We start from the raw sequence: 25,488 nt of genomic DNA, 5'->3' as shown, positions 1-25,488 counted from the left end.
CTTTCAAGTTGTCAGCTGGAGTGGGGACCAGCATGAAGGAAAGGAGTCCTCTGTCCCCAAGCCTCTCAGCAACTCAAAGCTCTCTTAGGTTCCCCCAAAAGAGAGAAGGCAAAGAGGAGATGAATGTCTGCATGGACTGCCTTCCTCCTAGAGTACCTCCTCCTGGAGTGTGCCCCAGCTCTCAACCCAGTGTTCAAAGAACAAACAAACAACCAGATCTTGCCCTTTTAGATCCCATGCCATGGGCAGAGGAACAGTACTCCAGCTGTTCTGAGTGTGCACAGCCCACGTGGAGAGAGTGAGAGAAGTCAGTCCAGAGGGAAGAAAGATGTCCAGAGAAGACTCAGAGGCCCAATGTGAAACACAATGCACTTTATTGGCGGCAGAACAGATCAGTAGAGGGGCCTGTGTTATACACATCAGAACTGTGGGACCATTTCACTCACGGAGGGGACCCCAAATACAGCAGAAGGTGGCGGCTGAGGCCATACCTAGACAATCACAATCACAGGCTGGAGCCAGAGAGCCTGGAATTTTCACGGCTGTGCTTGGCCAGGGATCTGGATGGAGGAGCTCAAGGTCAGGGTCTTCTTGCTCCAAAGATCAGCCCTACTCGGAGGGATGGGGAGAGCCGAGAGAGCCAGAGGAGGCGGAGGAATGGCGCTAAGGGTGTTACTGATGCCTTGTTGGAGGGGAGGAGCAGATGAGGACAGGAGGCGATGGGGTGGTAGCGGTGCCCATGCGCTATTTATCTGGAGAAGCGCTGGGAGGACTGGGAGAACGTGACGCTGCCACCCCGGTTGCTGCCTGAGCTGAAGCCTCCGCCACTGACACCACAGCGACCCCCGTAGCCAGAACCGAAGCCACTGCCTCCACCGAATCCACTGCTGCCTCCAAAGCCATTGCTTCCGCGGAATCCACTGCCACCGCCGAATCCACTGCCGCCTGCAGGGCTGAAGCCGCTGCCGGCGCCCCCTCCCACGCTGAAGCCACCGCCGAAACCTCCGCCATAACCACCCGCAGAGGCCGAGGTCGTGTTGCTGCTGCTGACCACGGCTGCAGGGGAGAAGACAGTATAATGATCAGCGCTCAGTGCCCATGACACTGTGTTGTAATTAATGATTTGCTGGGCCCAGGATGATTGAGAGGCTATCAAGGCAGCTTTGCACCTGATGACTATTGTGATACATTCTAACATCTGAAGGTGTTCGGCCCCAAAGTGCTAAGACATCATGAATTGTCCAGTGGTTCCTTCTACATACAGTCAACTCTTGATGATGCCCTTGGAGATTAATCAGAATTTCTCCTCCCATTAACAGGCTCCCTACTGGATATTCCCCATGTGTATAGACCTATTAATAGTGCCCAGAATCCAGAACAATTACAAAAGCACATCTGCTGCCCTTTCTACCACCTCCAACACCCACGACAGTATTTTTTAAGTTAGTTGCTACTGCCTTGTATTACTACAGATGTTTCAGAATCAGTTCTCATTGTCATGGTTGCTTTAGCTACTTACAGATGCTGACAGCATTCTGGCACTCTCCAGACATCCTGTATGAGAAAACAAGAAAAAGCTCCATCACAAAGCAAATTTCCAGCAAGCCTAAGAATGAAGGGGATGAATTCAGCAATCTGAACTAAAGCCTAGCAGATCAGTCCTGTTTCTATATGGTCCTGTGGACCACAACAGAAACCCCTAGGCACACTGGTTGCATATGTGCTTTGTCTAACTGTGGAGAGAGTGGGTTGATAAAGACAAACGCTTCTCTGCGAGGCCTGTGGAAGGCGGGGGACTCTCTCTACACAGCAGTCCTTCATCCCCATTTATGTGGTCACTTATCTGGCCCCAGCGGCAGGGGAGATGGGGAGTTGGAACTGGAGACCCACCTGCACTCCTCGCCCTCCAGCAGCTTGCGGTAGGTGGCAATCTCCACGTCCAGGGCCAGCTTGACATTCATCAGCTCCTGGTAGTCACGCAGCAGCCGGGCCAGATCATCCTTGGCCTGCTGTAGGGCAGCCTGCAGCTCTTGGAGCTTGGCATTGGCGTCCTTGAGGGCCATCTCCCCACGCTGCTCGGCTTCTGCAATGGCCGTCTGGAGGTTGGCATTCTGGAACAGGGGGAGATAGGAGAAAGGATGAGCCCAGTAAGAGGGTCCCGGGCTTGCTGAGTCTTAGAATAGATCATCCCAGAGCAATCTTCTTAAAGTCAGTCAACATCATTCCTTCACTAGAACTTCTATTTCATCTTCATCCATGGAGCTGTTTCCCTGTGGATTACCAACTATCTAGACTGGCTTGGTTTTTGAACTCCCTGGAAGCAAATGCTGCCTGAGATGACCCCAGAAGTGCATCCCAAACTAGGAGTCCTGAGATTCCAGCCCCCACCCTCAGTGGTCAGCCCAGGACCCAGCATCTATTGCCATCCCACCTGCTTCTTCACACTCTCGATCTCGGCCCGCAGCCTCTGGATCATCCTGTTGATCTCCACGATCTCATTCTTTGTGCTCTTCAGGTCATCCCCATGCCTGCCGGCCGTGGTCTGCAACTCTCCCAACTGGAGAACAGAAGGGGAGATGGGATGTTCCTGTGGCTTTTCCTGACTTGTTTCTTCATCCCTAACATCATCCATCCAACCCTGAGGTGCTTAGTAAGTGTTTGTTAAAATGACAGAGTTATGTGTCAGCAGGGACACCTCTGAGGCAGCAGGGGAGAGAATATCTGAGTTGTTGTTGTAGAAGATTTTGCCCCACTGCAGTCCTCGAGCAAGCTAAAATCAGTCCATGTGGCCTGGCAGGGGACAATGGAACCACCTTCCCCCAGAGGGCAGCACTAAAAAAACCATTTCTGCAACTTAAAAACCATTAGAGGTATGTCTTCAGAGAGTAGAAGGGGGGTGGATCCAGTGACACTAGAAACTCATCACCTAGGAGTCCCACAGGCACAGATTCCCTGAGACCTTCAGTAGATCCCCTGAGAGGTGCCCAGCTCCCACCTTGGTGTGGTACAGGGCCTCGGCCTCGGCCTTGCTCCTCTGGGCGATCTCCTCATACTGGGCCTTGACCTCAGCAATGATGCTATCCAGGTCTAGGCAGCGGTTGTTGTCCATGGAGAGGACCACAGACGTGTCACTGACATGACTCTGCATCTGGGACAGCTCCTGCCAACACAGAGGATCCTCTTTACACTTGGAACCTCTAAAATAAGCACGCGGAGGACCAGAGAAACTCCTGACCCATTCACTGACTCAGCTTTGAATGTGATCTGCCCCACCCTGCCCCCCCCCAGCCCATCCTGCAGAACCCCAACAGGGGGGGTTATCTCTAGGCTCAATCTTTCGAGGCCCTAACACCAAATGCCTCAGCCTCAAATCTGAAAACATCTCACCCTCTCTCTCTCCCCCTCACCATATCATAGAGGGTCTTCAGGAAGTTGATCTCGTCTATTAAAGCATCCACCTTGGCCTGAAGTTCCACCTTGTTCACGTAGGCAGCATCCACATCCTGAGAAAGAAGCATAAAGGGCATATTCCCCTAAAGACCAAGCAACAAAATGTAACTGCAGCAAGAAAGAGTCAGGAGGACCAGGGCTGATGATTGATCGGGCTTTGTCTGAGGCTGGTCTCCACATGAAGGAGTAATATGCATCTTATTGAGGTGGTTTAAGTTCAAACCTATTCAAAAATGAAAAAGGAATGAGCTGACTTATTTAGGGACCTTTCCAGACTAAGTTGCACCTGGCTGCTGTTTTTTGCCCCAGCTGCCTGAATTTGGCAGCTCCATGGCAGTGGAATAAGGAGATTTCCCCCAACCCAGCTGGAAACCTGCATCTACAAGCCCCAGGAACCTCACATATAGCCCTTACCTTCTTCAGGGTCACAAATTCATTCTCAGCAGCTGTACGCTTATTGATTTCATCCTCATATCTGTAAGAGTTAAAAAGAACTAGCTGAGTTTGGGTTTTGAGGTAGTCATAAACTCCACTGTTCTCTATAATTCTGAACAGTCATCTCTTCCACTCTCTGTCCCTCTCCACCCCTCTTAGATGAATACATCCTTTTTACTATCTCCCTCTTAGGAGAGCCAGCCATTCCGATTTGTTCAGGCAGACTGTCCCAGTTTTAGCATTGCAAGTCCCATGTCCTGGGGAAACCTCTCAGTCTTGGGATGGCAAACCGAGATGGTAGGTCCATACACCATGAGTCGTCCCAGCATCCTTCAGATCCTAGAACCAGGATCTTCCCCAACCTGGCTTCTGAAGAACTGCTCCCTCAATTGTAAACTCATCCTGCTAGACACAATTTCATTTGTAAAGGGCTATCCTTGGAGAAGGAAAGTGAAGTGGAACCTAACGAACCAAGCTGTCCTCCGTGAAGATAAGGGGAGGAATATAAGCTAAGTGCCCAGTAGCCAGGAAGAATGCAGTAAAGGCTGGGACTTCGAGGCAGGGTGGCCCATGGCATCTGCCCACTCCTGCCCCTATCACTTACTTCTTCTTGAAGTCCTCTACCAGGTCCTGCATGTTCCTCAGCTCTGAGTCCAGACGGCCTCTCTCCGCCAGAATACTGTCCAGGTAGCTCCGCCGGGAACTGATATAGTTCTCAAAAAGAGGCTCAAGGTTGTCGGTGCCTGTGGTGAAATTGGTGCCCTGCTGTTGGAGCAGGTTCCATTTGGTCTCCAGGACCTTGTTCTGTTGCTCCAGGAACCGCACCTGCAGTGCATTGAGTACAGCAACATCAAGCAACAATTGCAGCAGAGGAGTGGAAGGGCCTTGGCTCAGGTAGGACAGGGTGTCTGTATCTCCCCATCTCACAGCACAAAGGCCTAGAAAGGATATGAAGATAGGCTTCTACCATAGCTGAAGAGGATACTATCAGACAATCACATCAGTCAGGCCACTAAGGATGCAGCATGGTTTCGAAAGTTACAGAAAGAAGAGAGATGGACGAGGAAACTGAAAGGATTTACTACCTGGACATAGAAGTAAAGATGCCCTCTAGTGTTCCTGGGGATTTCATGACTATATCTAACTTTCGAAAATACAGAAGACTGCAAAAATGTACTTAAACCTTAGCAGCGTCTTTTCCTTCCAAGGCTCCACTAACATTCTAGTCCTTCCAAGGATGTGACTCACTGGGACTTGATACTGATTGAAATTCCATAATCATCGTGACAGGAGAAAGACAGCTAATGTGACCTCTCCTGGTCTGGAGGTCAGCAACCACTCCTCTCTTTCTGACAAGATTGATTAGGGCTGTAGACAATGTTGCCAGTTTCTCCACAACCCCTTAGGACTAAGCTTCCACGTAATTCTTTCTCTGAGGCATAAACCTCCTGTGCTTGGCATGGAGACATAAAAGGAACAAGCCTCCTGGAAAGCCTCAGAGGGCAGCTTGTATTTGAAAGGCCTCCAGTTCTGCGTCAGACCCTTCCCTGACAGTGGTCATGGCCCTTACCACGCGCTGCCAGCTCTGCCAGCCTAGGCCGAGATAAGGCAACAATTGGGAGACTTGAGCAGAGAGTAAGACAAGCAGGGCTTGGGGATGTCCAGGTCCACACAGAGGGCCATTGTCCATGACCATCACATGATCACGTGGAAGAGCTTATTGGCCTCGAACATCTTCATAGGCCCTAGAATGCTGCCTAACCCCACCCCTGCCTCTAGCCTTGCCCATCCAAGATTGATCCTAAACACTGTGTCTGAATGTCAAACTCAAAATCCCCAGCCTAAGAATGAGGGCCCAACCAAAGTTTCATCACCTTGTCGATGAAGGAAGCAAACTTATTGTTGAGGGTCTTGATCTGCTCCCGCTCCTGGGCCTTGACCTGTCCGATCTGGGGGTCGATCTCCACATTGAGGGGCTGCAGGAGGCTCTGGTTGACAGTCACTTCCTGGATTCCCCCAGAGAAGCCACCAGGCCCAAAGCCTCCAGGCCCGCCAAACCCACCTGGCCCTCCAAAGCCACCAACTCCACCAAAGCCACCAGCCCCTCCAAAGCCACCAGCCCCTCCAAAGCCACAAGCCCCTCCAAAGCCACCTCCAATTCCTCTGCTACCACCAAAGCCACCACCAAAGCCACCTCCATAGCCACCCACAAAGCCACTGCCACAGCTGCTACGCCCTCCCCCAAAACCACCAGCCCGGGAGCCACCAGCCACACTGATGGAGATGCTCTTGTTGCCACCCAGGTTATAGAGGCTGTGACTGCCAAAGCCACCTGCTCCGCTCCGGAACCCACAGGCCCCTCCACCTGCTCCCCCAGAGCGGGCCACGCAGCTTGTTCTGCTGCTGCCGGAGACGACAGCGGAGCGGCCAGAGAAGCCCTGGCTCCCGCCACTGAAGGACTTCTTGCAGACTTGTCTGTTCATGGTGAGAAGACTTAATAAAGGAAAAGTGTGCGAGTGAAGCAAAGACACCTAGAGTTGGAGGAAGATGAAGGAAACTGAAGACCTGTGCAGAATAAAATCCCTTTATATACATCTAGGAGGTTGCTGGGCTCAAATGAAGGAGAGATAATTAAGTCCCAACGAGTAATGGGTTGGGTTTGCCTCCAAGGCAATAAGTTTGTTCCAGGCTGCTAAACACACCTTGAAAATAATCTGAAATGGTAAAAGTGCTAAGGTGGCAGGCTCACCTGACAGGGGGTGGTGCCTGGCATTGCTCCATTCTTGGGGCATGGCCACCTCTTCGCTTTGTCTGACAGGACCCAGAAGGCATACTCCTGGCCCTGCCAGAGCCGGCTTCAGCTCTGGGAAGGATGGAATGGAAGGTGGATTCAGGAGGTTCTGGTCCGCTGAGTGGTAGAGATGGTGAAGCCCAGCCGAGGACTCAGGGAACATATCTCAGTAGAAAGGCTGATTCAGTTCACTCCACTGTCAGCACAGGGTCATTGAGAGCCCAGTGTGTGCCCAGCTCTGGATTTGGGGATGAAGTGATGACCTCTCTTCCTCCCTTTCTGGAAACAAAGCCCAGAACCAACACAAATCTGCCTCCTGGGTTTCCCCTCTATCTCAGCTGTAGTTCAGGAGACAGAAGCATTTGGCTTCATGACTGTCTTCTGAGAAAAAGGTCAGTTAACACCTATGCACTTTGATGAGACATTAGCAAAATTCAACACACGAAATGTTTGTTCATTTGTTTTAAAAACTTACCAGCAAAACTACACACTAACCCACATCTCGAAGCAACTCTAAGGCTTTCTTTCTTGCTCCCCACATTTTTGGCACTTCTCTGCTTTCAGCCCAAGTTCCAAGAAACTAATATCGACAGATTGCCTAACTCGTGCCAGGCACTGTGTAAGGCACTGGAGACTCATGAATGAGACACACAGAGCCCCTGAGGGGCCACTCTCTGGTTGAGGAGCCGTGTTCCTGGGAGGTATGTGAACTCACTACCCAGACCTGCCACCAGCCTCAGTAGGCCAGACCTGGCAGAGCCGGCAGCACTCCCAAAGGTGTCTGACTCCAAAACCCTGAGAATCTGCCAGCCTGGTGTTTTTCTGAGGCTTGGCTTATCCAAGAGGAAAGCCTTCCTGATCAGCTCTGGAGCTTGTCAAGGCAGTCGCTTATCTCTCCAGGACAGGTCTTTTTCCATCTGTTTGCTGCACACTAGGCCCTGCCCCGGGTGTGGCCTGTGTGGCCTTGGCAGGAGCCTCTTCAGATGAGGGGAAAGGAGGAAAGGACGGGGGATTTTTCAACTCTCACTGGGCAGGTCCAGGATGGCCCAAATACAGAGGAAGTGAAGGTTCTTCAGTGGCCTGGTTCTCCCACTTTGTCCTTCTATCCTCATTTGTTACCCCTAGGCTATGTGACATCCTAGACCCTTCTCCAGAATAAAGCTGTAAACTTTCCATGAGCTTACTTATGGTCTTGTTAATAATACACTGGATCTCTTGGTTCTTAGTGCTGTGGTTTGCCAATAATAATAGATGCTCATAAAGGCTGGTTGAATGAATAAGTCAACCAATCAATCAGTTGATGAATTAATGAATAAATTGTGCCTTTATACTGGATTACAACCAAATAAAACTGGTAAAAAGCTAGTTCAGATACCACTACATGAGGTAGCCCAAGCTAATTGAGATCACCTTAACATATCAAAAACAGGCCTCTAAAATTTCGTGTTCAGGTTTAAGAAATTGCACATACAGATTGAGTGCCATTTCCTTCCCACTGGAAAAAATGGGATAGAATCACAGTATCAAAAAACAAGCAATCACAGAACCATCTTAAAGTTGACTGGGCTTTTGAGGTCACATAATATGCTCCCTGCCCAGCACTGGGATTTCCTTCCCAGTATGTCTTACTTACAGCCCTGACCTTCCAGAGCTGCTGCCCAAGGATTAATGGCATGTGAAATTAGCCCAAGGCCCAGAGAATGGCCACACAGGCACCCTCCTCATCTTTGTTCCCTCAGAGGAACCAGAGTTTAAAGAATGCACCAAATCCAGAGCTGGACCAGCCCCTCCCTATGACTAACCATGACCAAGGCCATTTAAATTCTTTATGTATCAGTGTCATTAACCATTAAAGATGGTCAATCATCTCTGCCTTTCTGGATCTCACAGAAATAGAACTGGATGAATGAAATCTCTGTCAAGTGTTTCAATAAACATATCACCAAAATTAGGCCATATTTTTTTCTCTTAATATTTAAGAGTATGCATTTTGGAGCCAAATAGACCCAGTTTTTTTTTATCATTTATTTTTAATTAATGTACAACATTATATTAGTTTAGGATATATATAGATCCAGTTTTTAAATCTCAGCTTTGTCACTGCATGTCCATGAGCAAGTTCTTTAAACTCTCTGTGCTTCAGTTTCCTCATCTATAAAATTAATTTATTAATGTACCTCTCTCATAGAGTCATTGCCATGCCTAAAAAGTGCCTAGTGCACTATTAGTGTTCAATTAGTGTTTCTTATTATTTTTAACTATTTTTATTTGCAAGTCGCATGGAGAATTTTAGCCTGAATACCTGTTAAAAGAATCAATATAAAATGATGCTTCCATTTTAAAATTATCCGTTGAGGTCATTGGGAAGTGAGTACAGCTTAGAGATAGAGAGATAGAAATTATATCAACTCCACAACTTGGGGTGAAGGGAAGCAGGCCTCAGCTTCCAGGCCAAAAAATAGAAATCAGTGAACAAATATGAGGAGTGTTTACTGAGCAGAGGATCTCTTGGCCACCATGTAAGAAAGAATGGTTTTCTAAGAGCTCACAACTTAGACAAACCAAACAGTACACGACTGTGTAAAACTAAATGCTACATTGCAGGTGCTGTGAGGGCATGGAGAATCAGAAAAGCAAGGAAAATGTAGAATCACATGAGAAGGCTTCATGAAGGGACATAAGCTGAAATTTTTAAGGAGGGCAGGATTTGGACAAACAGAAGGAAAGTCATTTCAGCCCAGAGGATCATGAAAAGGCTCAGTGTTGTAAACAAGCACGATTGGATTCAGGAAGTGCAGACTGTGAGGGACTTTTGTCATTTGTGACTATACAACATTCTTGAACACCTTCCTATATTTGGATTATTTCCCACATTGTGATCCCCACCATCCTGGGGTAAAATCCAAAACACACATTCCCAGACCCCTTTGCAGCTAGAGGCCAGGCCTTTCAATCTTCCAATGAAATAGACCCTTGTGAGACTTGGGGACAACATAAGGAGATGGCCACGGAGAGAGCAATAGATCTTTCCAGAGAGCACAATGATGGGGACAACTACATCTCTGTGGTCAGAAGTGGGGTTTTGTCATTTTGCCTCAAGCATCATGGGTACAGCAGCAGTTTTAACCAGATTAGACCCCAAGTGTAGCTGGGAATAGTTCCAGGCTATAGAGCTCCCAGAAATGCCATGAGCAACAATGTCCTTTAATAAATTATTTTTAGTTGCATTAGACAGAATAGATGTTCATATTTGCAAGTATAAGCCTTTATTAGATACACCTAGCTAAAGCAGAAAGAGATTGTGGGAGAAAACATTGGAGAAATGGGTGAGAACAGGATGGAGGGCCTGCCTTTTGTGCCAGACAGAATGAGGCTGCTGTATGGCCAGGTGTGGGGCCTGAAGTCGAGGGTAATGGGAATTCTTAAACTCATAGCGAATCAAGGTACCTAACTGCCCTGACCAGGACAGATACCAGCCATTGCCAAAGCCTACTGATTCTTGTCGTTCCTTTAGATGGAATGCTTGGAGATGAATCTTGGGGAAGCAGAGTCACACCCACCATTGTCATCAGCTAGTCCTAGATCTGGGACCTCCCCAAGAGGTGGTGGAAGGAATGAGAAGATAGGTTTGATCTAGTCTTATTCTGTAGCTAGAATTGTGGAGAAGACATTGTGCCACAAGAAAACAGGAAGCAAACCAGAGTTTGGAAGTACATTAGCAGAACTAGAATGTCAATTCTGATTGGAGAGTCATGAGTGATGCAGATAATGGAAGGGGAGGAAGCAACCAGGGATTTGAAATTCTAGATGGTCTGGCCCATCTGGACTTGGAGAACCCAAAAAAGATTTTGAGGAAACAGAATTGGCTTACACTCACCCTTAACACCTGTATTATTTGGAGCTTAACTTAAGTATCTTAAATACTGATAGATACTTAAGTACTATATACATAGTACTCCAGTACTCCAGAGAAAAGAGTCCCTGTGTTGCAATATATCAAATCAGAGCCTCACAGGATGCTGCCAGCCAGGAGTCTGTCCAGTCCACTCCTTTACCTTGAAGCAGGCCCCTGCTTCAGCCTTTCCTACTCTTCAGGATCCCCCATGGAAGGTAATTCACCAAATCTCCTGGCTTACCCAGGCCAGCAAGGCAACACCCTGACTGGAGAAAGGTCTTCATGATCTAACTTAAATGTCTTCAGCTCCAGTAGGAGCCTGACTCCTCTTCATGGGATCTGTAAGGTTGGGTTGGCAGAGGCCTCACCCACCTGTCCATTATCACCATGGCACTCAATCTTCCATATATATATATATACACACACACACACACACACACACACATACACACACACACACATATATATGTGTGCGTGTATATATACATATTTACATATATATTTACATATATATACACACATATGTATGTACATTGGTTAGACGTTTATGTAATTTATGAAATGATCCCCCTGATTACTCTGTCTTCCCTCTGGCTATACACATAGCCATTACCATATTGCCATCTGCGTTTCCTGTGCCGTGCTCCTATCCCCATGACCTATCCACTACTGATTTGTACTGAAGGTCCCTTTTAACACCAAAAATTGTATTGACCTTTACATATGTCAAAACTAATACTTTCAATATTCTTTGAGAATATATCTTTTTACTTCAAATTCAGCAGTATTTTTTAAAATTACATCTTATAATCGTATATATTTGAAAATGGTAATACATATACCTGAAAGACATGCTGTTTTTTCAATCTACAGACATGTGTGCACCTCTGGATGCTCAGGACACTTGCAGTTACACAACAGCCACCCTAAACGAGGCCTTCCAGCCTGGTTAAAAAGCCTCTTCCACTGCTGGACAGCTCTGTCCCTTTCACAGAGCTCACTGTCCCCTGCTGAAATTCCATGCTGTGCTGTACCCCTCTGAGTGCTGTCACCACAAATCCTTCTTGCTTTTGTGTCCATCATCACCTGGTCCTGGCAGTCTTTCAATGGATGTGATCTGAACTGAAACGAATTTGCTCTCGTCTGGCCGTCCAGGGCAATACACACACAAACTTCTCTGGCTTCCGTCTGACAGCTCTCTCAATATTAGAAAATCCTGTTGAATCTCCAGAAGCTGTTCTCCAGGTTAAATACAACCATTTGCTTCTCCCAGACTTCAGCACACATGGTTTCCAGGACTCTCCATTCCATTTTGTGAATGTATCTCTTAAAATCATAGTGCCTAATTAAGATACATTACTGTCTGTGATATGAACACTGTGCTTCTTTCAATGCAGGCTAAGATTCTATACCCATCTTTAACTGTTGGCTCATATCAATCCTGAATGCAGGACAAGATATGGGCTTTTCCCATGTAAGTCAGGCAGTCTGAGTTTGGATCCCGACTCTGCTTCTTACTTACTTGTGTGATCTTGGGCAACTTTCCTCATCTGAGAAATGAAAATAATAGCGGATTAATCTCCTCGTTGTGAGAACTGAATTAAATAATGTAAGGCAAACACTAAGAATGATACCTAGACATAGTACTCAGGAAACATTAGCTATTATTTTGTGTTTGTCATTTGGTGTCAGTTTGACATGTGCTTCTGTCCTAACATGAAAATAGGGCCTTTTCTGTTGCTCTGGAAAAATCACAGGTTAATTCAATGAATTCATTTCTCCTGTGACTACCTGTCTGACAGTGAGGCAAAGATGTAATGGCCACCATAACAAGACGGCATCTTAAGAGTAAAAAACAAAGCAGGCGATTCTGTAGAATATAACAGAATTTGTTATAGGGTAATATACTTAGGGGAAGTGGGTCAGAACAGAAAAAACAACTCAGCACTTCTGAACAGATAATTCTCCACGCCAGACCCTTGTTACAGTACTTTTTAACAGTATAACTCAGGTACTAATGATTGACAAGGCAAAGGGACAAAGAATACAGTAGCACTTGGAGACTTATCTCCTGGCGGTCTTGTGATAAATGATTGCTTATAATTGATACTATTACCAGTTTGATATTTATCTCAGTTGTCATGCCATTCTGACTATTACTAAAAACATATTTATGGCTACTTTTTAAACATCACAGATAATCATGAAGTAGAGGCTTTGATATGCCTGCTAAGGGAAGTTGGTCAAAGACACAGCATAAAACTTAAAAATGAAATAAAATCCAGGACACAGAGATAGTCGGTTTTGTTCACATCTGCATCGATATCGATACAGGACCAAGCATCTGTTTTCTTCATCATATTTTTGACTTAATATCCTACTTCTGCAGATGCAAAACATCAGCTCTGATCAGCCTGCCCTGGCTTTTTCTATTCATGCAAAGAATACTTATTGAGCGCTTACTATTTACCAACTACTGTTCCAGGCACCTGAAATGCAATAATGGACAAAACAGATGAAGTCCCTGCTCTCCTAAAACTCACATGCCCGTGTGGACAGACAATAAACAAATAAATACATGTTATGTCAGACAACAAAATAAACTACGAAATAAATGCAGCAGGTGTTATTTCAAAGAGGTGGCCTTGATGGACCTGAGCAGAAGTCTGAATACAGTGAAGGAGCATTACATGCAGACATCTGAGCAAAGGGTGTCCTGGGCAGAGGGAACTACAAGTGCAAAGGCCCTGAGGCAGGAGTGGGAGATGTGTTCGAGGAGCAGCATGGGGCCAGCACAGCTGAAGCAGATGAAGGGAAAGGAAAAGCATCAGAGATGAGGTCTGGGGCAGCTGGGAGGCAAAATCACACAAGCTGAGATGCTAAATGAAGCCAGCTTTTACTCTGAGAGGTGAAGCCCTTGAAAAGTTTCAGCAAAGGTGAGACACAAGCTGACTTATAAAAGGATGAATCTGGCTGCTGTGTGGAGGATAGACCACAGGAATCAAGGGGGAATGTGTTGAGACCACTCCACCTTCCTTACCTTCTGGTTTTAAACAACTCACTTCTGCTTCCTGCTCTAAGAATATACTGAAAGAACAGTGGCCACAGAGCATTACAGAGAAGATGAGCAGGACAATAAAACTGAAGGTGAGATTCACTCTGAGTAAGCCTTTATTTATATGAGATCCTTCTGAAGATAGGAGCTCACCACCATAGTTGTGCTGAATCGTGTTTGTCCAGTGTGTCTCCTCAAACCAAAGGTTGAAGTAGCAGAAATCATCTTGTTCTTGCTGGGAGATACCCAAGAAAACTTAGGAAGTTATTAAATTAGTTGCTTGGTATGAAAGGTAAAAAGGAAAGAGGAAAAGATTGTTAAGTGATCATTTAACCCAGGGAAAAAGAAATGTAAATTTATTTTTCTGTGCTATGATCTGAGAAGCATGGATCTCACTCTCTCCACTGGAGAATTTAAGGGACTCCAACTGAACTTAAAGCAGAGGGTGTGATCATGATAGGAAATAAAGCGACCATGAGATACTGTGTAAGTAGTCTAAGGAGATTTAGAAATAGCGATTCACGGCCCCTAGTGTATGGAACGTATGCAATAAATATTGAAGGAATGAATTTCATTGTAAGGGAGAGGATTCTGCCAGGCAACAAAGGAATGACAACAAACCTCTCAGTCCCTGGGAACATTTCCTCATAGTAAACAAGATGGAAAGGAGGCAGAGCAGTTGCAAGACTTAGCATTACAGCTCTGGCTCTGTGGAAGGGGAGTAAGGTGTCAAGAGGGCAGTTCCCGAACATGAGTCCAAAGCTTGTCATGGGCCTACAGGCCACACCCTGAGAGTAGATATAGCCCAGAGTCCCCTCCCTATCTCTTCCAGAGCTTCATCTCTCATGTACACCTCATTCTGAGCTTGTCCAGTCTTGGAACATGAAACCCAAGCTCCAAACAAATTGAACCAAATGTCCAAAGCCTTGGTCCTCCACAACCTGGCCTTGACCTACTTCTCCAGTGTTCCCTCTCACCACTCCCTGCCCTTAGTCTTAAGGGATGCTAAGCTGCATGGGTTCCTACACATACTGCACAGTGCCACACTTCCCTGTCTTTACTCTGATATTCTTGCTGCCTAGAGAACCCTTCTCCTCTGCACCTCTCACCTTGACTCCAAGTCCACACACTTGATACCAGGCTGACTCCTTTTCAGGCTTCAAGATTTATCGCAGGTGTCACTTCCTCCAGGGAGCCTTCCTTGAATCCCTAGGCAAAAGGTGCTTTTCCCTTGGTCTTCAAGAGCCTCAATGTTTACATCTACTTTCACTCTAACACTGTCCTGAAAGTACAGAAAATCTGTATTTAATGTGTCTGCCTACCCAACGCTCCCCACACTCACATACACATAGTCACATTGAACTATATCCTCCTCAGGGACAAGAACTCCACTGTGATGCTTGTCCAGCTGAAGCTCGTAGGCGGTGAATTTGCAGACAGAGGAGCTCCCAGTCTGATGAAGGAAATACTGCAGCCCCTCGGGACACCACATAGGGAAGGGAGTGTGATCAGAACGAGGCCCGAAGAGGCCTGCAGGCAACAGAGCAAAGAGGTGAGCCAGTAGGGTGGAGCCACTCCAGGGAGGGTCTTGGAAGAAAGGACTTCCTCTTAGAAGAGATTAGAATCCTGCCCACTGTCAGATCACTTCCCCCATCTCTAGCACCCAGGCCTACCTGTCCTTCAAGGCCCCACTTAAATGCCACCTCCTGCATGAAGCCTCCTGTGATTGCCAACTCCCTCACGCATCCAAGACTAGAAGTATGAACTTCCATAGCCTTTGTTAGTAACCCCTAAGAGAATTTTTCTGTCTATCTGGTTACCAAGTTATTTATGTGTATGTTTTTATCTAGACATTATCATCTAAATTAAAAATTCCTTGAAAGCAAAGTCTAATTCTTATTGTAGTATTTCCTAAAACAGACTAGGCACTCAATAAATATTTGTTCGTTTACTCAACCAACATTTCTTAAATGTCTACTAGTGTCAAGCACAGTGGCTCTGACATATCAGAATAAATAAAGCATGATTCCTGCCCTAAGAATTCAAAGGCATTAGCTAATGAATGGGTGGGTCAGTGGAGGGACAGTAGATGGTAGGTAAGTGACTGGCGAATAGCAATAAAACTCTTTCTTCCTAGTTCATCTAGCTATCTTTAACCTTCTTACAATCCTTGAGGATCAAATCCACAACACTTCAATTAAAAAAACTGCAGATGCTGAACAATTTTACCCTCACTCGAGTCAACCAGGAAACCATGGGCGACAATGAGCCAGAGTCCCGGGGCTTCTACCACCACCAAGATGCCTCATGACCATGGCCCAACCCTCTCAATCTTCTCTTCATGGGATAAAAGAGATGATTGTTTGGTCCCTACCTTCAATACAGTGAAAATATGCAGCAGGGACTAAAATGATTTCTTCCCTCAGCCTGCCCATCCCTTTGTCCTAGGCTGGCCCACTAGTACCATGCCCTGAGGAATCACAAAGGGGACACGGCTCCCTCAATTATTTCTCTAGTTAGCTGTCTCACAAACCTTGACCATCCACCCAAGCCATGGTGGTGGACATGACTTATTCTGAGGTCCTCTGGTCTCAGAATCCAAAGCCTGAGTCCCAACAGTACCTAAATCGAAATCTACTTGGGGCAACACTAATAATCAGCTCTTTGCTGTGCCCTCCTGGTTATACCAGCGACAAGCGAGAGAGACTTCAAAAGTGGAAGCAAGAATTATTTGAAACTGAGAGCGCTGAACCCAGAGCAGAAGGTCTGGATAAAGGTGGAGGGATCTATGCAAATGTAGTTGTTGCCTGGGAGCCAGGGGTCTGAGCCAAACCAAGGATAAGGTTGCAGTCAGGGCTACAAGTCAAGAGCTTGGAGAGCTGGGCAGACAAACCAAACAAATTAAGGTTAAGATTTGCTAACCCATGGTTGGGCTATTATGATTTGAGAAGTGATTTCAGCACACCTTAAGGTAAAGCATTGCAGGTGGAAGAGTGTGGGCCTCCCAAGAGGCAGGTAATGCAAACTGTGTCTCCAGAGTTCCCCTGAACAGGAAGAGCTGGCCAGAATCCAATTCACAGAATCTGAGAGAAAGGTGCCAATTATCTCAGAAGTGGATTTTCTCCCAAATAATTCCCTTTGATTAGCCGGCCAGCTTCAAACCTATGGCTCAGGGCCAGGATCCACTCCCTTGGACTGTTCTGAAGTAGAGGGCAACATGAATGTTCTTTTTCTCTTTTCTGTATGCGAGTCTTCTTGTATAAATAAATAAAAAATAATAATTAAAAAAAAATAGCTGCTTGCCTACAAATGCAAACATGTTCATTCTAAGATATACATACATATTATAATCTACAACTTGACTTTGTGTGTAAATAATCAAATTCAACTAAAAAGGCCCTGGAGACATAGTAGTGCCACTCAGGCTGGCATTTTGCTTACTCAGAGGGCATGATAAATTCCTTAACCTGCCCAACAACCCCCACCACCACCATCCCTAGCCTCTTAGTGTGGCCCCTCACAACCTGCAACTTCCTGGTGGGTGAACCTGAGAAACCACTCCCCTTCTTCCAACCCTTGACTCCTCCTGGGCACCCCAGAAACTCAGAAAAGAGCAAGTCCAGCATTTTCCCAGGGGAGGAGTGCAGTGGTGGGAAGAAGTCAAAGACTTCCTGCTCTGACACTTGGTGTGAGCTCAAAGACAATGAGGAGATTAGGGTGGGGCTTGTGAAGGACCAAGAGTCCTGCCCAGGGAGTGGCTGCTCCTGGCAAAGGGCCCCAGCCCAGGAATCCCAAGGCCCCAAGATTAACCCTTCACCATTCCACCCTGCTACCCTGAGCCTGCCTCCAGTTCCTCATGAAGGCCCTGTGGGCAGAGACTGGCCTTGGGCAAACTGTGTGCCTTCTGTCTACACACAATAAGGCCCCATGGGCACTGCGCTGGAGTGATTGGAATATGAATGAACTCCCTGGCAGTGAAAGGTGCCAGGCACCAACTGGGTGGCCAAGGGAATTAGCGTATTCAGCATCTGCAGTAGGAAGTTTTTAGGTCAGACTGCGCATGGGGAACTGTGCAGTCTTTCTCTGGAGAAGGAAAGATTATGATTGTCCAGGTATCTTGGAATTGATTTAGTATAGAAACAAGGTATCCACAAAGGCTATACTCAGACCCCCACTTCTGACTATCCTCACCCTCATTCTGCCTTTCACCAACCAGAAGCTCCAGGGCTGGCCTCAATCAGGCAACTTCACCTATACTGCCCCAGAAGACCCGCCGCACCTCCCCTGCTCCCCTATCACCTAGGGACTCCCACCAGACACAATCACCTGAGGAGCATGAAAGCTCACTGAGGGTGACATGCTTTCTCATCTCGTTTCAATAATTGTGACCTTGTTGAGTCTTGAAACAAGTTCCTAAAAGCCCGACTGGTCCCATGAGATTTAGTCCAGTACATGGAATTTCATAAGCAGGGAAGCCTTGTTAGATATTGGGTATAAACACCCCATAGGGTCCATAATCTCTTGTTATATTTTCAGGAGAGACCCATGACTGCCTCTTTTCCTACCTGCTCTACACCTCACACCTTCAGACTTGACACTCTTCCCTCCAGCTTCATTACAGACTCAGCCCAGACGGCCTTCAGCTGGTGAACTTTAAATAATTTTTAGTTGTTTTGAGTCTGTGCCCCTGTTCTGCAGGCAGCCTTCAGGCTCCACACACTGTGCCTCTCCCTCAATAATCTGGGTATTTAGATGAGAGACTTGAGAAACTAGCTGATGACTTTGATCGATACAGGCAGACCCCTCAGGCCCCAGTCTTCTTTGCTTTCCTTTGCGTTCAGAAGACTTCTCCCCAGTGAAGAACAATTGCTCAGAGTGAATGACAAAAGCATTTTATTGAAAATTCACCAGAAAATGGATAGAGGGAAGGAGAAAAGTTGGATAGGACACTGAATGGTTCTTGTCCTGGCCATGCAGGGCCAGTTGCTGCCAAGTGATTGGGGAGTCAGTCCTGATAGGAGATGGCACTGGGTTGGGAGGGGACATATGTGACCCCGATGATTCTGGACATGATGCTCCTAGTTGTGTCCTCCTCTGCCCATGGGGGTTGAAGGGTCAGTTGACACACCTCCCATTCCAGGTGAGTCACCAAGACTAAACTGAGAAGAAGCTACCAAACTCCCAGAGGACAGAGTCCACTCCCTGGCACTGAGGTGACACTGGTAAGATGAGCTCCAGAAGGGGAGGGTGCAGGCAGAAGTGAAGGAAGCGCAGAGACACCAGGACCTGGGCCCCGGTAGGCTCGGGAGACTGCAGAGTCCTAATTTCGTCTATCGGTGAGATCTCTTGGTCAGGGTGGTACTAGAGATGATCTTGTTGCTGGAATTGCCACAGACACCACTACCGAACCCATAACCACTTCCAGAGCCAGAACCAAAGCCACTGCCCAGGCTAAACCCGGAGCAGCTTCCTAATCCTCCACCAATGCCTCCTGCACTGGTGGCACCACTGACCACAGCTGTGGGAAAGAGGAAACAACACAGTTATTTCTACAATGCCAGCAACGAGGAGTCACAGCTCAAACCAGGGTGAACAAATGGACACTTACAGATGCTCACAGCATTCTGACATTCTCCAGACATCCTGTGGGGAAGAGAAAGAACAGTGAGCCACAGCAGAGCCCAGAGCCATACTCCATTCTATCAGCAGGTGTCAAGTATCTTTCCCACTTTAAGCAGCCAAATTTAAGGCCTGACTGTGAACCTGTTATCTAACACTGTCCTGGTTCATAATGCACCAGTGCATCATTGAAGCAAGCGGCCCAGCAGAAGTGCCCTGGACCTTCCATGGTCCCAGACCTCTCACTCTTCATGTTACCACCCTGCCCTCCCCTCCTCACCGGATCTCCTCGCCCTCCAGCAGCTTGCGGTAGGTGGCGATCTCGATATCCAGGGCCAGCTTCACGCTCATGAGCTCCTGGTAGTCGCGCAGCATCCGGGTTAGCTCCTCCTTGGCCTTCTTCAGAGCAGCTTCCAGCTCTGCACGCTTGCTAAAGGCATCTTTCAGGGCCAGATCCCCACGCTGCTCAGCATCAGCCACAGAGGCCTGCAGAGTCTGGCACTGTAGACAAGGGCATGAGTAGGCAATCATCAGCATCCTACTGTTAAGACCTCTGCATCTGTCCCTTCTCCTGTAGGAGCTTTGCATGAGTTAAGATTTAAGGGTTCTGCATGTCCTTCTCCCCACCTTCCCTGATTCTTATGCATTTCATCCACTCCAGGAAAAGTCTACCAATGCCCTCATCAGATCGATTAAATAAAGATGAGCAAAATCCTATGAAAAAGATGAAAAAGCCTTATGACATGGGGTGGCACGTCATGTTAAATGGTATATTGCTAAAAAGATCTGGGTATGACTTATGCAAAGAGCTACAAATTCCCTGTGGATAAGCTCAGGATCTTCTGGCCTGGTGTCTTACCTGCTTTTCTGCTGTGGAGGTGTCTGCCTTAGGACCCTGGCCCTGCACTGTGTCTGGAAGGAGAGAACACCTACCTGCTTCTTGACATTCTCGATCTCAGCCCGCAGCCTCTGGATCATTCTGTTGAGTTCTGCAATCTCACTCTTAGTGCTCTTCAGGTTGTCCCCATATTGGTCAACTGAGGTCTGGAGCTGCTGGACCTAAGGAGACATAGGAAATGAGGGGTCAGGGATGTTTGGGTAGGGCCTATTCTTAAGTCAACTCAGTAAGAATAGCTACAGGTAGCAAGGATAATACAAAATGTCAAATAATCTCAAATCTTACCAGAATAAAGAATGCCTAGAAGAATCAATTTATCTCTGACTTCTCTTGGGCACGAGCTCATGATTGCCTGCTCACAGACATCAAGAGAAGAGCCCCCAAAAGCCACATCCAACTTCTGAGAGATCCCCAGCACCCACCTTGATCTGGTACAGGGCCTCAGCCTCGGCCTTGCTCTTCTGGGCAATCTCCTCATACTGGGCACGGACCTCAGCGATGATACTGTCCAGGTCTAGGTCCCGGTTGTTGTCCATGGACAGGACCACGGATGTGTCACTGACATGGTTCTGCATCTGAGACAGCTCCTGTGGGAAAAATGTTTCACATCAGGCCCCCCGTATAGTCCTCTCTAATCTCTGACACAAGAAATTTGCTACAAGCTTAGATGGAAGCAGAGTTGGCTTTCCCAATGTGTAGGGAGGGGGAGGATGGGCAAATTTCTATGTAGAAGTCAAGTGGTTGGTGACATCTCAAGACGGAAAAGCAATGCACATAGTCTCTACTCCTGGGAACTCGCTGCTCCCTGGGAACTATAAGACAATCCATGTCAGTGAGCATCCAGTTCAATGGGTAAAAGGAGATGGAATGTGTCTACTTCACTAGAGAAATGTGAAGTGGCAATAAATTCTATCCCATGCAGTCTTCCAATCTAATCATCTCTTCTAAGATAGCATCTGGTTTTGAGAACCTATCCGTGGCCTTACAGAGAGAGCCCACTGCCCTGAAATAAAGGAGCTAGAATCCTTCCAAAGAACTGTGAGCTCCAACCAGCAGCCTCATAGATGGAGAATTCCCTGCCCTGGATGTGGCGGGGGATGGAATCCTTACCGCAGCATAGAGGACTCTCAGGAAGTTGATCTCATCATTAAGGGCGTCCACCTTAGCCTCCAACTCCACCTTGTTCATGTAGGCAGCATCCACATCCTGTGCCAGAGGAGGAGGGATAAGAGACAAGGTACAGGAATTACAACAGGGGGCAGGGGATGTTAAGTGGCACACAAAGGTGTTCTCAGCAGCATTTAGGAAAGGCTTCTCAGCTCCAGGTGCAGCGTCGAGAGAGTACTCATTTGACATATTCTGCTAAAGCCACCTGAAGACATGAGAGTTAATTATCCAAATGGAATTTTTTCCCAGCCTTAATTCCTTAGGACCTGGTTCAGTTGGATCTGGATAGTACTAAGCGGGGTGGAGATGAGGCAGAGATGGACCAATGCCATGATTCCAGCCAAAAACTGCTCCGGAGAGAAGAGTGCCCTTGCTGCACTTCCTGCCCTCCTTCATCTCTTACCTTCTTGAGCACCACAAAGTCATTCTCAGCAGCTGTGCGTTTGTTGATCTCATCTTCATACCTGGGGGTGGGAATGGGAAGGAAAAGATAAAAGTCCCACAGTGAACCAGTGTTTCTCAGCTCTCTGATGCTGCTTTTCAAACATCTATTTAGAAATATCCAGCTAACTGGCTACATTTCCCATGTTCATACAGATATTCATTCAACTTACATTTATTGAATAATGACCATGTATGAGTTACCAAACTAAACTCTGATTTATTCAGAGAAGTGAAAACTAAACTTTAAAAAGACTGTTTTCAAGAGCTAAGATGTGAAGAGAACCAGCAAAGATCTGGTTGATTTTATTTCCATAGAAGGGCTGTCCTTTGGGCCATTTGGTGGGTGAAATTCTTTTTGTTTCATGTGAGTGAATTGAGAGAGGGCGTTGGTATCTTCTCAGCTTTACCCCAGAGTGAGTATATAAGAGCTAAGGATCAAATGTTCATTATATGTCCAGCACTATGCTACCTGCTTTCTCTACCTCATTTAATTTCATTTAATTATCAACCTATAAGGTAGGACTATTATCCCTAAGAAAACTGAGGTTTAGAGAGGTTAAGCAGGTTACCCAAGATCACACAGCTAGTAAGTAGCAGAATCAGTATTCGAACCAGATCTACCTATCTCTACAACCTATATTCTTCTGACTATGCTATAGTACTTTTTTGTCTGTTTGATTTCTAATCTTGTTTGCATATAGCAAGCAAGCCCAGCTCCCTGACTGTATCATTCATTTTATGTTTGGGACAATTTAGGATTACTAAACTTCACCCCCATTGAAATGTGACATAGAGATGTCAGACCAGAGGGCCTTCCTGACCCCTTCGGAATATCTTCAGACCCTGGGATTCTAAATGGAGAAGAGCCCAGGGATCCTGGGGCATGGCTGAGTAGATTTGTCAGATGGCGGCCCCTCTTTCTTCCTCACATACTTGGCCTTGAAGTCCTCCACACTGTCCTGCATGGTCTTCAGCTCAGACTGCAGGCGGCCTTTGTCATTGACCAAGGCATCCAACTGCTTCCTCAGGGCACTGAGGTAGGCCTCAAAGAAGGGCTCCAGGTTTTTGCTGGATGTGGTGGTTGTCTGCTGCTGGAGGAGGTTCCACTTGGTCTCCAGGACCTTATTCTGTTGCTCCAAGAACCTCACCTGTGTTTAAAAAGGTACAGGCCAGTTGATGAAGGCTTGAAGCTTTAGCAGGAGGGCTGGCCAAGGCCAACACCTACCCTATCAATCCAAGCCAACCAGGTGGTCCAATAGCCATCCAACTAAGGCCAATATGTCACAATTCTAGGAATCATCCACTGGAGTCAACATGGTGGCCCCACTTGTGAGTCCATAGCAACAAATGAGCCATGTGGGTCATTGACAACAGAGCACAACCAGAGCAGCAGGGCGTGACCATGCAGCAAGAACAGCTCTCCCTACAGAGACCCAGAGGCCCTGGGAAGAGATGTTGAGAAGAACACTAAACTTCTGTGAAATAATAAAATAAAACAAAAATAGGAGATACAACCAGTCTGAGGGCCTATATTCAAAGTGATCCTGATCCACGGCAAAGAAATTATAAATTCACTGCAGATTTTTTAAATACACTTACTTATAACTGGACCTGGTGTGTCCCTGGGAACCAGTGCACAATCGAGTATAGTTAATTAAGAGCAAAGCCCTAGACATATTCTGAGCCTTAGCTAGACTCAATTCTGCAAAAGGACTTCCTAGAACTTTTCCTCTCTCTATGAAAAGATCTAACCAAATCAAGGTAGCAGTTTAGCATGACCTTTCCACTTTATGTGCTTCAGAATCAAAATAAAAGCAAGTAAGGGTAACTGATCATAGTCTGAACCCAAAACGCGAGATGGCACAAGGAAGCACCGAACCCTTGGTCTTGCTTTTATATCTTCACATCCTAGAGTCACAATAAAGCCTCTTTAAGCTACCATAGGTCTCTTCGAACTAGCAAGAAGAGCAAACATTCCCATTCGATCTAGTCCAAAATTGCTCATTTTTGCCCTATACATCTAAGAAAACTAAGACTTCAATGCACAGAGAATCGGGGCATCCTTGACCAAATAGCTACTCATCCATTCGGTCATTAATCATTGGATGACTCAGCTGTCTAAGGCTGATCTGCTTGCTATCATCCAACATATTTGGTTGTAATTAAGCATGAGGACTTGAACCTCTAACCTGTGTGGAAAAGAAAGTTGGACAACAAGAAGAAAAGGGGATACCCATCCTCTCATCTCTTCTAAGAGACTCAAGTAAGCAATTTTGCCCAGAGTCAAGAAGATGAAAGCAATGACCTTACAAGGTCTTGTCAGGATCTAGATTCTGCCATTTGAGTCAGTTCCTTTTTCATTTGGGAAACCAGTCTGATTTTCTTCTGCCCCACCAACAGAAGTGACAGTAGTTAAATTATTTTATTAACTATAATATAATTAACAATTAGTTATTAGTTAATTATTAAATTATTAACTCTTTATTTCTGAAACTAAAATCTGAGAAAAAGCAGGGAAACAATGAACCTACTTTATAACTGGGCCAACTGGACCCAGAAAAGTTGAATGATTAGCCAAGTATCACATAGAGCACCCAGAAAACTCTAAATACTGAACTGCTTTGACAGACTATCTTCCCACCAGCCATGGGACAAAACAGATTCAAAATACTAACTCCCCTTTAATAGCTGGAAAACGGAGGCCCAGAGTAGTTCAGTGAAATTCCTATGGCAGACTCAGGACCGAAATGCCAGGACTCAGGAATTCTGGCTTCCACCACCTGGTCAGGCCAAAGGGATGGCTCACCTTGTCTATGAAGGAGGCAAACTTGTTGTTGAGGGTCTTGATCTGCTCCCGCTCCTCAGTCCGGACCTTCTGGATCTCAGGGTCGATCTCCACATGGAGTGGGGTCAGCAGGCTCTGGTTGATGGTGACCTCCTGAATCCCCCCAGCAGGGCAGACGGGGTAGCTGGAACCACCCCGTCCATTGAAGGAGCCCCCGAATCCACCTCCAAAGCCGCCGGCGCCGAAACCAGCACCAAAACTGCCAGCCCCAAAACCTCCAGCAGCCCCAAAACCAGCACCTTGCCGGCATCCAGCCATGCTGATGGAGATGCTCTTGTTCCCCCCGAGGTTGTAGAGGCTCCTGCTGCCAAAGCCCCCAGAGGAGCAGCGGCCCGCACCCCCAGACACTGAGGCTGAGCTGAAAGCAGCTCGTTTGCCTCCACCTACAACGGCCGAGCTACAGCTAAAGCCCTGGGACCCGCCTCGGACACGCTGCTGTCTGGAGATCATGGCTAGAGAGAGGAAAGTGAGCTCAGAGTTGTCAGAGAGAAAAACGAGAGGCCAGCCCAGTGACTGTCAAGGCCTTAGCCTGGGTCTCTTATATGTGCTGGAGCAGCAGGGCTTGGTTGCAGGGGCATAAAGGGAAAAATCTGAAACATCTCTGGGCTTGGCCTTTGGCACCAGCCCATCCTTCTTTTACCTGCTGAGCATGTCACTAAACACACCTACAAGAAGTCATTTGGAGGGCACAGTTTACTGGATCCCAACACTCCCCTCCAGGAGAACCTGCATCAGTGCCCCAGGGCCTCCTGTGTCAGAGGCCCTGCCTGGCCCAGCCCTTCAGATCCCCCACCCACTACACTTCCATCTCTCCATCCTCCCAATCAGCCTCCCTGCTCCAGACAAGACAACTCATTGCCCATTTATTCAAGGCACAGAATTTGGAACC

At 46.9% G+C, this 25,488-nt stretch overlaps 2 protein-coding genes across 2 annotated transcripts; both read right to left on the bottom strand.

Annotated features, from left to right (window-relative positions):
• Window positions 1-568: 568 nt before the first annotated feature.
• Window positions 569-6,368, bottom strand: KRT3 (keratin 3). Its single transcript, XM_016142587.2, has 9 exons — window positions 5,760-6,368; window positions 4,490-4,710; window positions 3,865-3,925; window positions 3,408-3,503; window positions 2,996-3,160; window positions 2,432-2,557; window positions 1,891-2,111; window positions 1,520-1,554; window positions 569-1,056 (listed from the first exon to the last, which is right to left on the bottom strand). Exons 1-9 carry the CDS (start codon window positions 6,366-6,368, stop codon window positions 749-751), a joined length of 1,842 nt encoding a protein of 613 aa, XP_015998073.2. The 3' UTR covers window positions 569-748.
• A 12,173-nt stretch (window positions 6,369-18,541) lies between these two features.
• Window positions 18,542-25,049, bottom strand: KRT4 (keratin 4). The gene is made up of 9 exons (XM_016142588.2): window positions 24,561-25,049; window positions 22,688-22,902; window positions 21,714-21,774; window positions 21,254-21,349; window positions 20,566-20,730; window positions 20,179-20,304; window positions 19,526-19,746; window positions 19,235-19,269; window positions 18,542-19,144 (listed from the first exon to the last, which is right to left on the bottom strand). The coding sequence occupies exons 1-9, from the start codon at window positions 25,047-25,049 to the stop codon at window positions 18,957-18,959; spliced, it is 1,596 nt and encodes a 531-aa protein (XP_015998074.2). The 3' UTR covers window positions 18,542-18,956.
• Between the last annotated feature and the right edge of the window lie 439 nt (window positions 25,050-25,488).

This window comes from Rousettus aegyptiacus, unplaced genomic scaffold, assembly GCF_014176215.1.
Source record: "Rousettus aegyptiacus isolate mRouAeg1 unplaced genomic scaffold, mRouAeg1.p scaffold_m13_p_2, whole genome shotgun sequence".
Taxonomy (NCBI): Eukaryota; Metazoa; Chordata; class Mammalia; order Chiroptera; family Pteropodidae; genus Rousettus; species Rousettus aegyptiacus.
This window is presented reverse-complemented; position numbering and strand designations above follow the sequence as displayed.